This window comes from Perognathus longimembris, chromosome 13 (assembly GCF_023159225.1).
Source record: "Perognathus longimembris pacificus isolate PPM17 chromosome 13, ASM2315922v1, whole genome shotgun sequence".
NCBI classification, from domain to species: Eukaryota; Metazoa; Chordata; class Mammalia; order Rodentia; family Heteromyidae; genus Perognathus; species Perognathus longimembris.
Genome location: NC_063173.1, coordinates 28,262,561 through 28,276,886, shown reverse-complemented (window position 1 = coordinate 28,276,886; position 14,326 = coordinate 28,262,561). Strand labels below are relative to the sequence as shown.

Below are 14,326 nucleotides of genomic sequence, written 5' to 3'. Positions count from 1 at the left end.
CATGAACCATTGGCATCCATCATGTAAAAAAAATTACTTAAGTTTGTGGTCCTTCTCTCCTTTCACATTATAACTGCCTTCAGTGGGTTTAAGCTGAATAAGTGGGTACCTAATACGCTCAGGAATTCCAAATGTGAAAGTGTTACACATGGATGCCACATGCATAGTTCCCACACTATCTCTCTTTTCTTTATTTTTTTAATTTTTAGGTCTGAATCTGGGGCTTGAACTTAGTACCTGATGATTTTGCTCATTGGCTAGTGTTCAACTGGTTCCATTCCTCCAACCCATTAGCACTGAATAACTCCATGCTAAGTATGCAGCAAATGAGACAAAAATCACAACAGGCAACTTTATTTTTAGAACTGGATCCAAAATCAAGATAAATAAATAAATATATGGTGTGGAGTCTCTATTATGTCAGTACACAAAATAAAGCAAAAAAATACATCAATATTTACCATGAAATCAGTTAAATGTATTTGAAAATGATCTGATAAGGGAAATGTGATTTACAACACGGGAACTTCTTTTAACAACCATAGACTTTAGATGCACTGTACTGTAGGTCACCTAGACTAGGTTAGCAAGGATGAGCAAAGTGATGTCCAAAGGCAACCCCAAACAACTTCCTCAGGATGGAGACTTTGGTAATTGTGTTATAAAAATCAACTCCTATTCTTCATCATGTTGATTGATCATTTTGTTCATTTTTTTCTCCTGTGATGAGTCCATTTTCCATACTTCAGTTATTTTGAAGACATTCCAAATCCACTGAACAGCAGACTCTCCCATTCTGAACAACAAGAACACAGTGTTAGCCAACTGAGCCACAACATAAGCCAAGGAGCAATCTGAAATCTTCATATTGAACAGGATCTTATACATCTTGAAAATAAAAATGACTAGAAAAAAAGATAAGAAAAATGCTAAAGAGTACTTTCCTTTTTTGAAATGAAAGGAAATGCTTGATAGACCCTCCAGAGTCCCTCTTGCAAGAGGTTACTAGTAATGCAATTCCAAGCCCTGCCTGCACCCAATCAAATAAAATAAGTTTTAGTATTACTTATCTGCTGTGCTTATTCCAAGTGTATCTTTCCATGTAAAAATCTCTACCAAGTGACAATTTATACTTCAAATGGGTGCAGGTGGCTCTTGCCAGAAATCCTAGTTATTTGGAAAGCTGAGATTTGAGGATCATGTTTCCAAACCAACCCTGGGAGAAAAATCAAGACTTTCATCTTGAATTAACCACCCAAAAAGTAGAAGTAGAGCTGTGGCCCAATAGTAGAGCATCAGCTTTGGCCAAAATAAATAAATAAATAAATAACATAACACACACAAAAATACCCCTGAAAGTGTTTAGGACCTGATATCAAACATTACTTATACACACAGACACACACACACACACACACACAATCACAAGAATCTAGAGAAATCCAGATAGTGTGCATAAATATACACATAGTACATGTAAACACAATGCCTCACATGACAACCAGAAAGGAGACAGTATGAGAAAATCTTGGAAATTATAGCACTTTGCTATAAAAATGTGCAACTCAATGATTTTTATATCAGGATTATATCTTAACATGGTACATTTCAGGAAATGGAGAAAATTTCAGAACAATAGCACCATAAAATGGAAAGGTGGCATCCTGCACCAATGACTGAAGTTGAGCCAGACTTTGACGGGACCAACTAATTTATTTATTTATTTATTTTTTTTTTTTTTTTTTTGGCCAGTCATGGGCCTTGGACTCAGGGCCCGAGCACCGTCCCTGGCTTCTTCCCGCTCAAGGCTAGCACTCTGCCACTTGAGCCACAGCGCCGCTTCTGGCCGTTTTCTGTATATGTGGTGCTGGGGAATCGAACCTAGGGCCTCGTGTATCCGAGGCAGGCACTCTTGCCACTAGGCTATATCCCCAACCCCTAATTTATTTTCTTAAACAAACTCAATCCACAATTTTAAGCAGTTATTTTGGAAGAGATTTTTTCACTAACTAAATATTGCTTTCAAATTCTAAATTGGTTACTCATGACTCTTCATGAGCATTGAAGAGAGAAATGGGTTAAAAATGCATGAGGATGTTATACTAGGCAGAGAAATAATTACAATTAAACAAACACTTTAGCAACAGCTGTACTTCCTATATTAGACAATTTGATAAAAGGCTATAACAAACTACTTAATAGGATACTTTTCCCCTACTTACTGACAGTATCATGAAAAACTGAGAAATATTTCCATGATGAACAAAGTCAGTTTTCTTTTCTCCTCCTCCTCCTCCTCTTTCTCTTTCTACTCCTCCCCCTTCTTCTCTGTCTCTCATTCTTTTTCTAACATACAGTTTAAAATATTTCAAATCAACTACAATTATTACAATTCTGTGGCTATTACTTCCACATTCATTTGGAATTTGCCTTTATGTAAGGTTTAGCTATGGTTCATACTTATTGACCTCCTGTGAGAAGTAAATGCCTACCTATGTTTCCATCATGCATCCACTGAAACCAAGCATTAAGAAATCTCAGGAGAGAGTCTCCTGCAAGTGTATTCTGGTAACTGTTGAAGGCCTGTATATACTTAGGATCACCAATTACCTTGCATTTGCAGTTTGTACAGGGAGATCCAGCCATTGTCCAGACTGCACCACTAAGCCTCGAAACACCACTGCTGTCCAGGCAAGTTTTTCTTATGTCATAGACCATATTCTCAGCGAGGCAGGGGTCACTGACACAGCGGGGGCAACACTCTCCTTCCAAGATGGATGTGTATTCACAGCTCAGATTGGGGCATGTCAGCGGCCAGCAATCTACCTCTCCTTCCTGTGGAAAGAAAGCCAAAAGGACTCATCATTGCTCTTCTGCAGAAAGAGATCACAGTAGGTCTTATAGCTCTCCTCACTGAATGTTACCAGTTATCCCAGTTATCAACATTGTGGATACTATTCATTTCCTCTGTAAAGAAAGACTACACAAAATCATCTTCCTCAAGGATGTTTTTACTAAACACAATTTTGATGGCTCATGAGAAGTTAGGTCAGCTCTTTTGTGTGTCAAGCACAGCCTGTGATTATGTGTGACAAGTAAAATTTCTGTATTACAGTTCAAATGAAGCTTTATGTGTCTCTTCAGCTGGCATATGCAGCTCTAGTGAGCTGCCTGTTATAAAACAGATTCTCCACATATCCTCTTCTTTTGCAGTAATGATTGTTATCATACTATGTAGTGAAGCACAGGAAATGTTCAGTCCATTCACAAGACTATGGTTGGCATTTACAGGACAGACTACCACGTTGAGCTTCTTCACTCCTGTATCATCAAGAGTCTGACACAGGCAGATTCTCATAAATATTTATGGAATGTGGTCCACATTATTCTCAAGTAAATTTAAAGGTAATGTTTGAAAGCCTCTGTTTCCCGTAAAAAAAATCACTGGAAGAATGGGGAAAAGGAAGACACATTTGAAACTCTATCAAAACTTCATAGATTGGATTAAAACCAGTCATTCTATCTACCTGATAACTGGCTTCTTGCAAAACAATAGCAGCTTTCCAGACTACTATGGAAACCAACTTATAAGTTTTAAGCAATTTATGAATACAGTGCATCTTGATCAATGACACCCTTTTCAACATTCTCATCCATCGCGCTCCTACCCACCTATTCCTTTCCTCACTCATCTTAATTTCATAAAATATACATTGGATTCTTGTCTGCACATTATTGCATGTGTGGTCTTTCAGTGGGAGTTTGAGAAAATAATTACGATTTGAATTTATCTGAGTTATACTTGTTGGTATTATGAGTTATTAAGAAGGGTATGTGTTTTTTAAGATTAACTACACATTTGCTTTGTATTAAATGTGAGTATTGATGTATATTTAGATGACAAGTTCTCTTATTGATTGTTTTCAAATAGTACTTATAGACTGGAAAACATCTGAACCAATGTTAAGTACACAGCTAAGACTTTCCATCACAAATTGACTCAGGTTTAATGCTCCATACTTGGGGACTCTTCACAGATAAAACATCACATTTTCTATAATAATGGACCCCAGAGTCTTCCCATCCTTAGTAAACACTATTTGATACACCAGTGAAATCCAGAAGTTAAGCTTTTTATTTTAGACTTCTTAAAATCAGTGCATTCTTACTAGTATTTCTCTATTAATAATTAGAAGAGTCTTCATTTATTTTGTACACATGCAGTAAGCATTTGGCATATCTTAATTTTTCCAATATGGACACACAACATCTGTATCATTTTGTATATTAGACAGATTATTTCAAGTTAGAAAGGATTCACAATAATAACTACCATTTCCAGTGTCTTCTACAGAACTAAGTTCCTAAGTACACTACTGTATTTGTCTACCACATTTTCCAATCATCCAAAAGGCTATCTGAAATAGGTTCCAAGGAAATGAATGATCAATAGAATAATAGAACCTGACAAGCTAGCACAGGGACACCTAGGGTAAGACTCCATTTCTAAGGTACTCAATTGCTAGTATTTCTACTATATTTTGTTATCTTTCATATGAAAATTTTAAATGTCATGTTTACCAAATCAAATTTGTCTTTAAAAGGACAAGTTGAGATTTACAAAGCTTTCTATCTATGGGGACTTTTCTTATTCTAGGGTTTCTAAAACTTACTACATAGAAATTAACCTTGAGTAGGTCAAATCTATACAGACATGTCCTTTTGATCTTGTACCATGTTCTAAATACAGTCTGAATGTCTTCAGGCAGAGCACATGTCTTCTACTTAGCCACATCCCTAGGAGTTGCTGTAAAATATTAGAAACACTTTTGATCTACAGCCCACACTCATCTTGTAATCCCTTCAGAATAAAGGGGCATGCAGGAAACTGACATACCAGGCACCGACACTGCTGGCAGCTGTGGGTCCAATTGTCTCCACTTCGATAGAGCTTATGACCATTTTGATCTAAACATTGACTTGTGACCCTGGTGTCACACTCAGGGCAACAGAAAAGATCAACACTTGGGTTCTGGCAATCACAAGCTGTCCGCCGGCAGAATATCTTCCCATCCTGTTTAGAAATGAGGTGAAGGGGGTTTCATCAATACAGAACTGACAGGACAGCTGCACTATGAAAAACAAAGTTTGTAACTACTTTGCAAAGCTTGTAGAAAAGAGTTCTTCCAATCTTAGACAACCCACTTTGCTCAATGTCAGGCCATGCTTCTGCAAACATACCATTTCTTTCCCCAAGCTTGCGACAGAACCTCTCAAATTAAATGGAGACATAAAATCAGAGTGTTCTTACTAGTAGTACCTCTCTATTAGTAACTACAACTGTCTTCATTTATTTAATTTTTCCCAGTATGGACATATAGCATCCTTATCATTTAGTATATGAGACAGTTTTTTCTGTATTTTTTCTAAGTTTAGCAAAGATGTTAGTACAGTCTTTGAAAAAACCTTTTCTATAACCTCACCATTTTTATAAAAAGATGTTTCTGAATAAGAATTATTCAGAACCTAAATGAACCAGGGTGAAAAGCATATATGATTAACAATGCACACCCCAGTAGTGTATTTTCCTAATTCATAAAGATATAAAACCTAATATGGTCAAATGCAGTCATCTAATTTTATCCCTGTCTCCATACTAGCAGAAAGTTTGATTTTCCTTCATTTTACAGGTGCCTAGAGAAATGAAATACCTTAACTAACCAAGTTAAGTAACACTACCTCTGAGCATCTTCACCAAGGCCTACAGTTTAAAGACGGTTTCTTCTTCAGCACAAAAGCCTTCGGGTTGTTTATTGGAAGAGTGTGTAATCAGTTGCCACTTTCCACCATGCAGCACTTCACCAAATTACAAGCACAATACGATTTCTGGAGTACTGGCCACAAGGACTCTCAGTTACAGAGTGTTGAAGGTCAATAACACTTAGTCATTAAGACTGAACATTTTGCAGCCTGTCTTATTTCATGTCTGTTGCTCACAGTAATCTCACATGTCAGACAGTAAAGAATCTGAATACATAAGGTAAGGCTTGCAACTGCAGTTATTTCTTAATATTTATAAGACCAAAGAATGGAGATACTTTAAAAGACATGTAACCAATCTCCATACTAACTGTACATATAATCAATACTGTGTGTGAAGCTCTATAATCCTGAAGAACTCTCCAGTACGAGCATTCAGAGTGTCCATCCTTGGAATCACTTCCTATTAAATATTGGACTCCCTATTATCTCTTTTTTTTGTAATTATAGCACTCCAAATAGCTACTATCATGTTCTAAACTGCAGTTCTTAGAAGTTTCCATGTATTCACTGAGTGGTGTCAACTCTTGCTCGGCTCCACCACTTTTCATCCATTCATGGTCACAACTAAGTTCTCCAAGTTCTCAGTATTTTCTGTGATAATAATCATGATCTTCATAAATCATTACTCATCATAAATTGGACACTTATGGTGTTCATTACTCAGTATGCTAACTTTTTCTTTTATCATGCTTAATCTTGATAATTTTTGGACCAGTGATTTGTATGTTCATTTCTCAGGTGACTTAGCTGAGACAGAGCTAAATATGTCTTCACTAAACATGCATCAAGACTCACATGCCTTCTGTTTTTAATGCCGTACTTTCAGTCCGATTTCAATATTTATTTGCTTACTTTGGTTATGTCATAGTGTTGACTTATATTGAGCTAAACTCTCATTTAAAACTGTCCCAACTTGTAAGGTTGGTTGTTTGGGGAAGCAAGCTTATGAATTGTGTATTGCTGTTATTTTACCTTATTAGATCTATCTCACCTCTCCTGCCTGACACAATGTTTTCTAAATTTTGTTTCTGCCATCTACCATAGATTGTCCTCCTTCACAGCTTAGTGACATCTGCAAACTTGATGGACTAGCCCTCAGGGTCTCCATCCTCAATGCTGAATCAGACAGAACTTGCTAAGATAAATGTGTTGACAGCTAAAGTGGAAACCTTAAATAGCTTTATATTCTTTATAGAGAATGGAAAAGATATGATGGTTGCATACATAATAATTATTTTGAAAAAAATGTTTTCTCTTAAGTTGTATGTATTGGCTATCTTCTAAAGCATAAAAAGAAATTACAGTGTTCTAAATCTCTCAAGATAGGAAAGATTATATGGGCACAGAAACTTTTGTGTGCATATATATATACACTGAGACAGCACAAAAGACTCTGAAGTGAAGCATGATGAATTGAATCAGAGAATCAACTACCTTACACAATGAAAATTCATGACCTTGGCATCTGTCAATAAAAATATCTGTTTGCTTAGAGTTGCATACCATCATTTTCATTGATCTAATCTATTATAATGTATTTCAGGTCTTCATGGACCCAGAGTTTTGATTAGTTATTTTAATAAAATGAAGCTATGAAAAGTCATGATTACCACCACATGAAACTTGTATTGACTTAGCTTTTTATGGCACTATGTTCCTCAAGTTTTAGGAAGACTAAGCCTCAGAAATTAACATGACCAAGTCTATGACCAGCATCAAGCAAAAATGAAATATTTTAAAAGAGTTACTACATTTGTGCCAATGAGATCCAATCAAAATATCAAGATTCATCCCACATACTTATTAAAGAATGAATGAACATAATGGATCACCTCCAGGATTAGTGCAAAATAAAGCAATTTATATTTCATCAAGTATGCAAAAATGCCAAACTCCCTTCTATACATACAAAGCTGTGATCAAGCGTAATTTATATATTATGCCTAACATGATACATAAATTATGTTTAATTAATTATCTTGTTATGCTTAATAGTAACTAATCATAACAGAAAATTATTAAAATATACTGTGATAATAATTATATGACTGTGGTCTTGCTTACTGTTAAAAAATCTTATTATATTGTACTCTCCCTTCTTATGATGACGTGAAATGAGATTACATCTACATGATAATATTGTATTAGGCTACTACATAAGATAAAATTGAATGCAGTCACTGCAGCATGAAAACAGTCAGTTTAATAACCAAGATGGCTACGAATTATACAATAGATAGCAAATGCAGCCCAAATCCACAGGACACTAGTATGACTTATATCATAGATGAACCAAGATTTTATCACCCTATGTGGAGCAACAAGCAATTTAAAGCTTGTGAACTGTTTATTTCTAGAATTTTGAATTTCTGGTCTCTAGACAGTGGTTGACTGTGGTTACCTGAAACGGCATGAAGTGAAAGATGTCATGAACAGAAGTTTCCTGCTTTGGTCCTGAGGACATGTGAAGGTAGAAATGTAATAGAAGCTGTGATCAAGTGCATACAACGTAATGTGCAAGTCCTGATTCTTTCTCTTGCCAGTGGCACATGGATTCTGTTAACTCTGTAAAACAGGCATCTAAGTCTTAATCTTCCCATGTAGCATTTCCTTTCCTCTTTTCTCTTTTATTTTGTGCCAGTACTGGGGCTTGAAATTAGAGCCTTTCAATCTCTCTTAGCGTTTTTATTCAAGGCTGGCGCTTTACCACTTGAGCCACATCTCCACTTCTGGCTTTTTCTGGTTAGTTGAAGATAAGAGTCTTTCTTGGCCTACCTGGCTTCATACTGCTATCCTCAAATCACCCTCCTGAGTAGCAAGGATTACAGGTCTAAGCCACCAAAACCCAGAGAGCTTCATTTTGTCCACAGCATAAGAAAAACCAAGACCCAGAGGCTCATGACTTATCATTTCCCATTAGTATGTTCTCCCATGTGATCTTACCTTTCTACCTTTCAGGTTCTTATTGTTCCTTTCTAGAACCTTTACAATATTCTAAGTGGTTCATTCTTGTTAGCTTTGATTTCCTCAGGCCACACATTTTGCTCAGAATTTGATTGGGCATTTCACTCTTCAAAAGCGCTCATTATCCTCTGGTTCCAGGAATCCTAAATTCCATGCCATAGCTCTCTCTGCAGCCTTTATCTTCAGACTTGAAAACTATATCCTTTTCACAATCTCTTTGCTCCTTATATTCTAAACTTACTCATTTGTTGTTTCTAATATAACATAGAAGCTTATTGCTTATGAATCTTTGCTCTTAAGTTTTGTTTGGGATTCATTTCTCCTCATTTATGGCATCATAAAAAGTGATGATATCACTTATTGGCTGAATTTCTTAGACTTCAAGGTCTCCTTAAAAGGTTATCATCTCTATGAAGTCATTGTCAGTTTTCATTTGCTTTCTCACATCCTATAGCATACTTCTTTTCCTACAGTATTCCAGTAAAGGATTCATGACTATTACAATATGACAGGTGGTTAACTGCTTTTGTATCAGTTTCCTTCTATAGCTAGATGATCTCCAATATGAATGTAAATACTCATCGTACAATGTTGCATTTCCTGGAGGCCAATAAACCTGTGACCTCTCTACCTTCCCTTGAGACATAGTCACCAAATAAAGATATCTTCCCAAGGCTTTGGACAAATTATGATTCAAAAACTTATAGATGTTGGACTGGAATAAGATTCATGAATCAAGTCTAGAGAGTTAGTTCTTGTATTCTAGAGATTTCTGGGAAAGAACGGTTCCGAGTAGCTGAAACTGTGTGGTTAATCAACTAAGTAGCTTAAAGATGTGCAAAGCCATGCTACTACTAAAGAAATAAATAGAACCTAAGAAGTTCAAATCCATTGTTGGGCCCAGACTTATCATTAAACTCCATTTATATGAGGACATACTTTGGGATATTTCTTTCACTGACATATCACACTAGTAGCTAAACCTGTATATTGACTCTCAAGGGGAAAACTGACCTTTCAATAAAATCTTTCATTCTGTTTCTTTCAACAGTAAGCCTCAGCCATTTGTTGACTTGTGTGAGGCTCTGTTATTGTGTGATTTCATTTTTATTTGAAGGAATACAATTGAAAACCTAGTAATGTATCCCCTAATCTTGATTTTATTTCATAGCTTCCAAGATGATGTCAGTATAACCATGCATTTGGATGTTTAACTGCTGGAGATTGTTTTTATGACTTGTAATTGGATTCTTTCAACTACAAATAATGAAAACAAAGATCGTCACAGATAGTTCATTTTATGAGGGAGACTTTCAGATTTTGTTTGAAGTATTGCATTTATCTGCTAAATGTGATTCTCCCTCTCTTCTGCAACCCTAGGAAACTATGGAATAAGTAGATCATGAAGTCATAGTAAAACAAGCAACAACAGCAAAAATTATAAGAAATCTGCCTAGTACTTTAGTTCAGAATATAGTTGAATATGGTGGTCATGGTAGCAAAGGCATATATTTTTAATGAAATAATACTACTAGAATTGTTAATGTGCTGGGGAAATTTAAGCCTAATTTTCAAAAGACTTGGGAGACAGTTTAGAAGGCAATACAGAACAAACAATGATATTTGGATTATTAATGTATTTAATTAGTGAAGTTAAAGAATGAATTTTATAGCAGTCAATACTCGAGCAAAATTCCAGAGACAAATGACCTAGAAAACCTACAAAGGACTTCAGTTTGGGTTGTGGTCATCTGTAAAAGTTTGGAAAATTATATTTCCTCAAAAACAAATAGCAAGGGGCTGGGAATATGGCCTAGTGGCAAGAGTGCTTGCCTCCTACACATGAAGCTCTAGGTTCAATTACCCAGCACCAAATATATGGAAAACGGCCAGAAGGGGCGCTGTGGCTCAGGTGGCAGAGTGCTAGCCTTGAGCGGGAAGAAGCCAGGGATGGTGCTCAGGCCCTGAGTCCAAGGCCCAGGACTGGCAAAAACAAAAAAACAAAAAAAACAAAAACACAAAAACAAATAGCAAAGAATCCATTTCCATTTTGCTGGCAGAACAGGAAACAGAATTGAGAATTGGTATTCTCAATTATCCTAAAACAAAATAATCTATTCCCTCAAGACCATTTGCCATTGATTAATCACCACCTAGTTAAACAATATACTTACCAATATAACTTTTGAGGAATGAGCCTACTAATAGTAACATAATTCTGAGCTCACAGTTTAAACTCAGCCAAAGTGGATTTACACTTTTCCTAATTGATTTGAAACATATCCATTTGTATCATCCATAAGTGATGACTGGGAATAAGGGAAAACTATGAACTTTCAAATGAGAGACACTCAAATCCCTGTAAAATATAATGACTAAAATTCAGAATAGACACTTTTTCTTCCGTATTTACAGCAAGTTCTAAATACTTCTTATAGACCCCAGTTCTTCATCTTTCAAAGTTGTGCTCTACAAATGGGTGTGTGAAGCATAGCAGCTGTTCAATAAATGGGAGAAAATAATCTAATTTGGGGTTATAGAAATATTCAAATATAAAGGGACTACAGGTATTTTGAATGTGGTGATGTAGTTCTCCGAAAGGTTTCCTGAGTCTCTTGAAGTGTGACAGTCCTTAAAGGCAGTGGAAGACATGATTACTTGAGGCTTACTCCAGCTATGTTTCTAAGAAACCCCAAACTAATCAAGAGACCTGGCTACTTGGCTACGAACCAAGTGGTTTTTCTGGGGTTTCCTGTTCATCAAGTCCAAGTTCACATAGTCTCATCCCAAGAAATACAAGGCAATATCCACAATAAAGCAACAACAAAGGAAAACTAACAGGAAAGACCAGCAAAAAAAAAAAAAAAGCAGCAGGAGATCAAACACTTTCATAGTCCCATTTTGCAAAACACAAAATAAAACCACAATGGTGACAGAATTTTATTTTCATAGGCAGTAAACTTACTATCAAACAATTTAGTATAAGAAATAATCTAGCACTGAGATGACAAAAATACTTAAGAGGCCATGAACTATCATGATCATTTGTTCAGAATGGAAAGTCCACCTGTCTCTGACCACTGGGAACAAATCTGTGAACTTTGCTTTTCTGGAAAATATTACCACTAAAGTGAGAAGTTCATACAGATGATCATTGCAGGCAAAGAGCTGTTTTAATCAGCAAGTCTGTGAGCATGTAAAATGAGGGCCTACTAATGTCATTCAACTAGCCTTAAAGGCACTGTGGGCTCTCAGTGGAGGAATCACTTTGAATTATCTTTTCTGCTTCCCCTTCTGTTCTGTCTCTTCTCAATTCCATACCTCAATTTTCATGGAAAACAGAATAAATTTAATGAGTATCTGCCTGCCACTCAACATCACCATCAGCTGTAGTGTGGATTAGCCTTTTTAAGGAACTACATGAGTCACAAGCCAGAGGGATAGAGGCAGGGAAGCAGAAATGTAAAAGAGGACAAGAACAGTTACAATTCCTTCAGCCTCACCTTGCAGGAGCACACAGAACACCTGTCTTCTCTCAGGGTCCACACCTGTCCATTGTGCTTCAGTCCTCCTTCATGGGGGCAGTCACCAGAGCAGGAGGGCCCAGAGGGACAGAGGCAGTCAAAGCCCCCTGCCAAGTTGATGCAGGCAGAATCATTCCAACAGGTGTGAGTTCTTAAGGCACATTCATCAATGTCTGCAATAAATAAAGCACAGAAGTTTAGAATCTAGCCAAGGGAGCTGAGGAAATAACAATAATTTACAAGAACATTAACTAGCATTATTGTGCATTTAGCTTGTGCCAGGTACTTTGCCAAGCTGTTCATATGTATTATCTCATTTACCCTGCAAGGCAGCTTTGTGTAGGAGGATCTGTTTTTGTCCCTATTTTGCAAATAATGAAGCTGAGTTGCAGAGTGAAATAGCATGCCCACTGTCAGCTAGTAGGTGGCTTGATGAGACTGAATCTATAAATGTCTGACTGCAATTACTAAAATAACCAGTAGCAGCTATGAACTAGCTTGGTTTAGGATAGCCTCAAGGTCTAGTCCACACAACAGTCTTATCACCGTTGAGACCTACTTCTTTAAGAAAACGTCTATGTACACCAGCTTCTGAGTGAAAGCTTCTTGGCAATTAGGCATCCTTGATCCAGTAAGGACTCCAAACTGGATCCAGAATTCAAGTATTTCCAATGGGAATAAACGTTGGTAGGTGCTTTGTCTAATAAGGTCCGTAGCATCCTAATAGCCAGTGGTAGTTTTGTCCCAACCAAAATATGGTATGTCTGCTATTTGTATGTCTGCTATGTTGTGCTATTTCACTGAGAGCCAAATATGGAAGAAAAATATAAGCCAATTAAGCCTGTTCCAGAAGTTAAAGCATAAGATAATCTTAATATCAAAAATATACACTTGGGCTGGGGATATAGCCTAGTGGCAAGAGTGCCTGCCTCGGATACACAAGGCCCTAGGTTCGATTCCCCAGCACCACATATGCAGAAAACGGCCAGAAGCGGCGCTGTGGCTCAAGTGGCAGAGTGCTAGCCTTGAGCAGGAAGAAGCCAGGGACAGTGCTCAGGCCCTGAGTCCAAGGCCCAGGACTGGCCAAAAAAAATAAATAAATAAATAAAAAAAATAAAAAAAAAAAAATATATATATATATATATATATACACTTAACATAAAAACCACCAGACCTGTTTGAGCTCTTTCCCAACAGATAATTCATTACTTTATAAGGCAGCCAATTCTGACTTTCAATAATATTTTAAAGAAATATCTTCCTTAAAGTGAGGGGAAAATATATTGCAAGGTAACATCTCATTGGTATTTTACTATGACTTGAGGCTAATATATTTATGTATTTACTCATGTATCTCTGGATCTATCTCTCTCTATCCATCCATCTACCATCTATCTACCTCTAATCCATAATCCATCATACCATTATCTACCATAATCTACCATAATCCATCATTATCATTTACTTTTTTGTTTTTCCAAACCATCAATCCATTCCTTAAATGCACAAATGTGATGAGAATACTGAATATTTGTAATTATTTCTGAAAAAATCCTTGAGAAAAAGAATAATATGAATATGACCACTTAAGATTATTCCAAAGCAGTATGTACCCAAATACTCAACTTCTACCAACTATTACCACACATTAGAGCTCAGAGGGGATGATTACTGTGAATTGGTACTGTCTGGAAAATGTGTAAATGAGAAGGGGTTAACAAAATGCTTAAATGAGAAAGTTAGGGTCTTAAATATTTACATTGGCTAAATCAAGAAACAAACTGAATCATTATTACATTGTCTATATTGTAATAGAGAAGAATGAGAAGATGAGAGAGTTTTGGAGGGCTATAAATAGGGTGATATGGGTTATAAAGATAAAGAAAAAGGAGGGAAGCTAAATGATGTGTTCAAGGTCACACATTTGTGATGTGGAAAATGATCCATGTTAAGCATGTAATTAAACAGAAGATTCGAATGTTCTCTCCTCAATTCCTGCAATACTAGTTAGGGGG

General features: G+C 36.5%; 1 protein-coding gene across 3 annotated transcripts in view; it reads right to left on the bottom strand.

Annotated features, from left to right (window-relative positions):
- Nucleotides 1-287: 287 nt before the first annotated feature.
- The window catches only part of Nell1 (neural EGFL like 1), a 782,009-nt gene continuing 767,970 nt past the window's right edge, over nucleotides 288-14,326 (bottom strand). For 2 of the 3 annotated variants that reach the window (XM_048360824.1, XM_048360826.1), the window contains 4 exons: nucleotides 12,291-12,484; nucleotides 4,898-5,074; nucleotides 2,611-2,835; nucleotides 288-796 (listed from right to left, as the gene is read on the bottom strand). In XM_048360824.1, the coding sequence (XP_048216781.1) occupies nucleotides 746-796; nucleotides 2,611-2,835; nucleotides 4,898-5,074; nucleotides 12,291-12,484 (647 nt within the window). In that variant the 3' untranslated portion in view covers nucleotides 288-745. The remainder of the gene's footprint in view (nucleotides 797-2,610; nucleotides 2,836-4,897; nucleotides 5,075-12,290; nucleotides 12,485-14,326) is intronic. The other variant, XM_048360825.1, reaches the window with a different exon arrangement.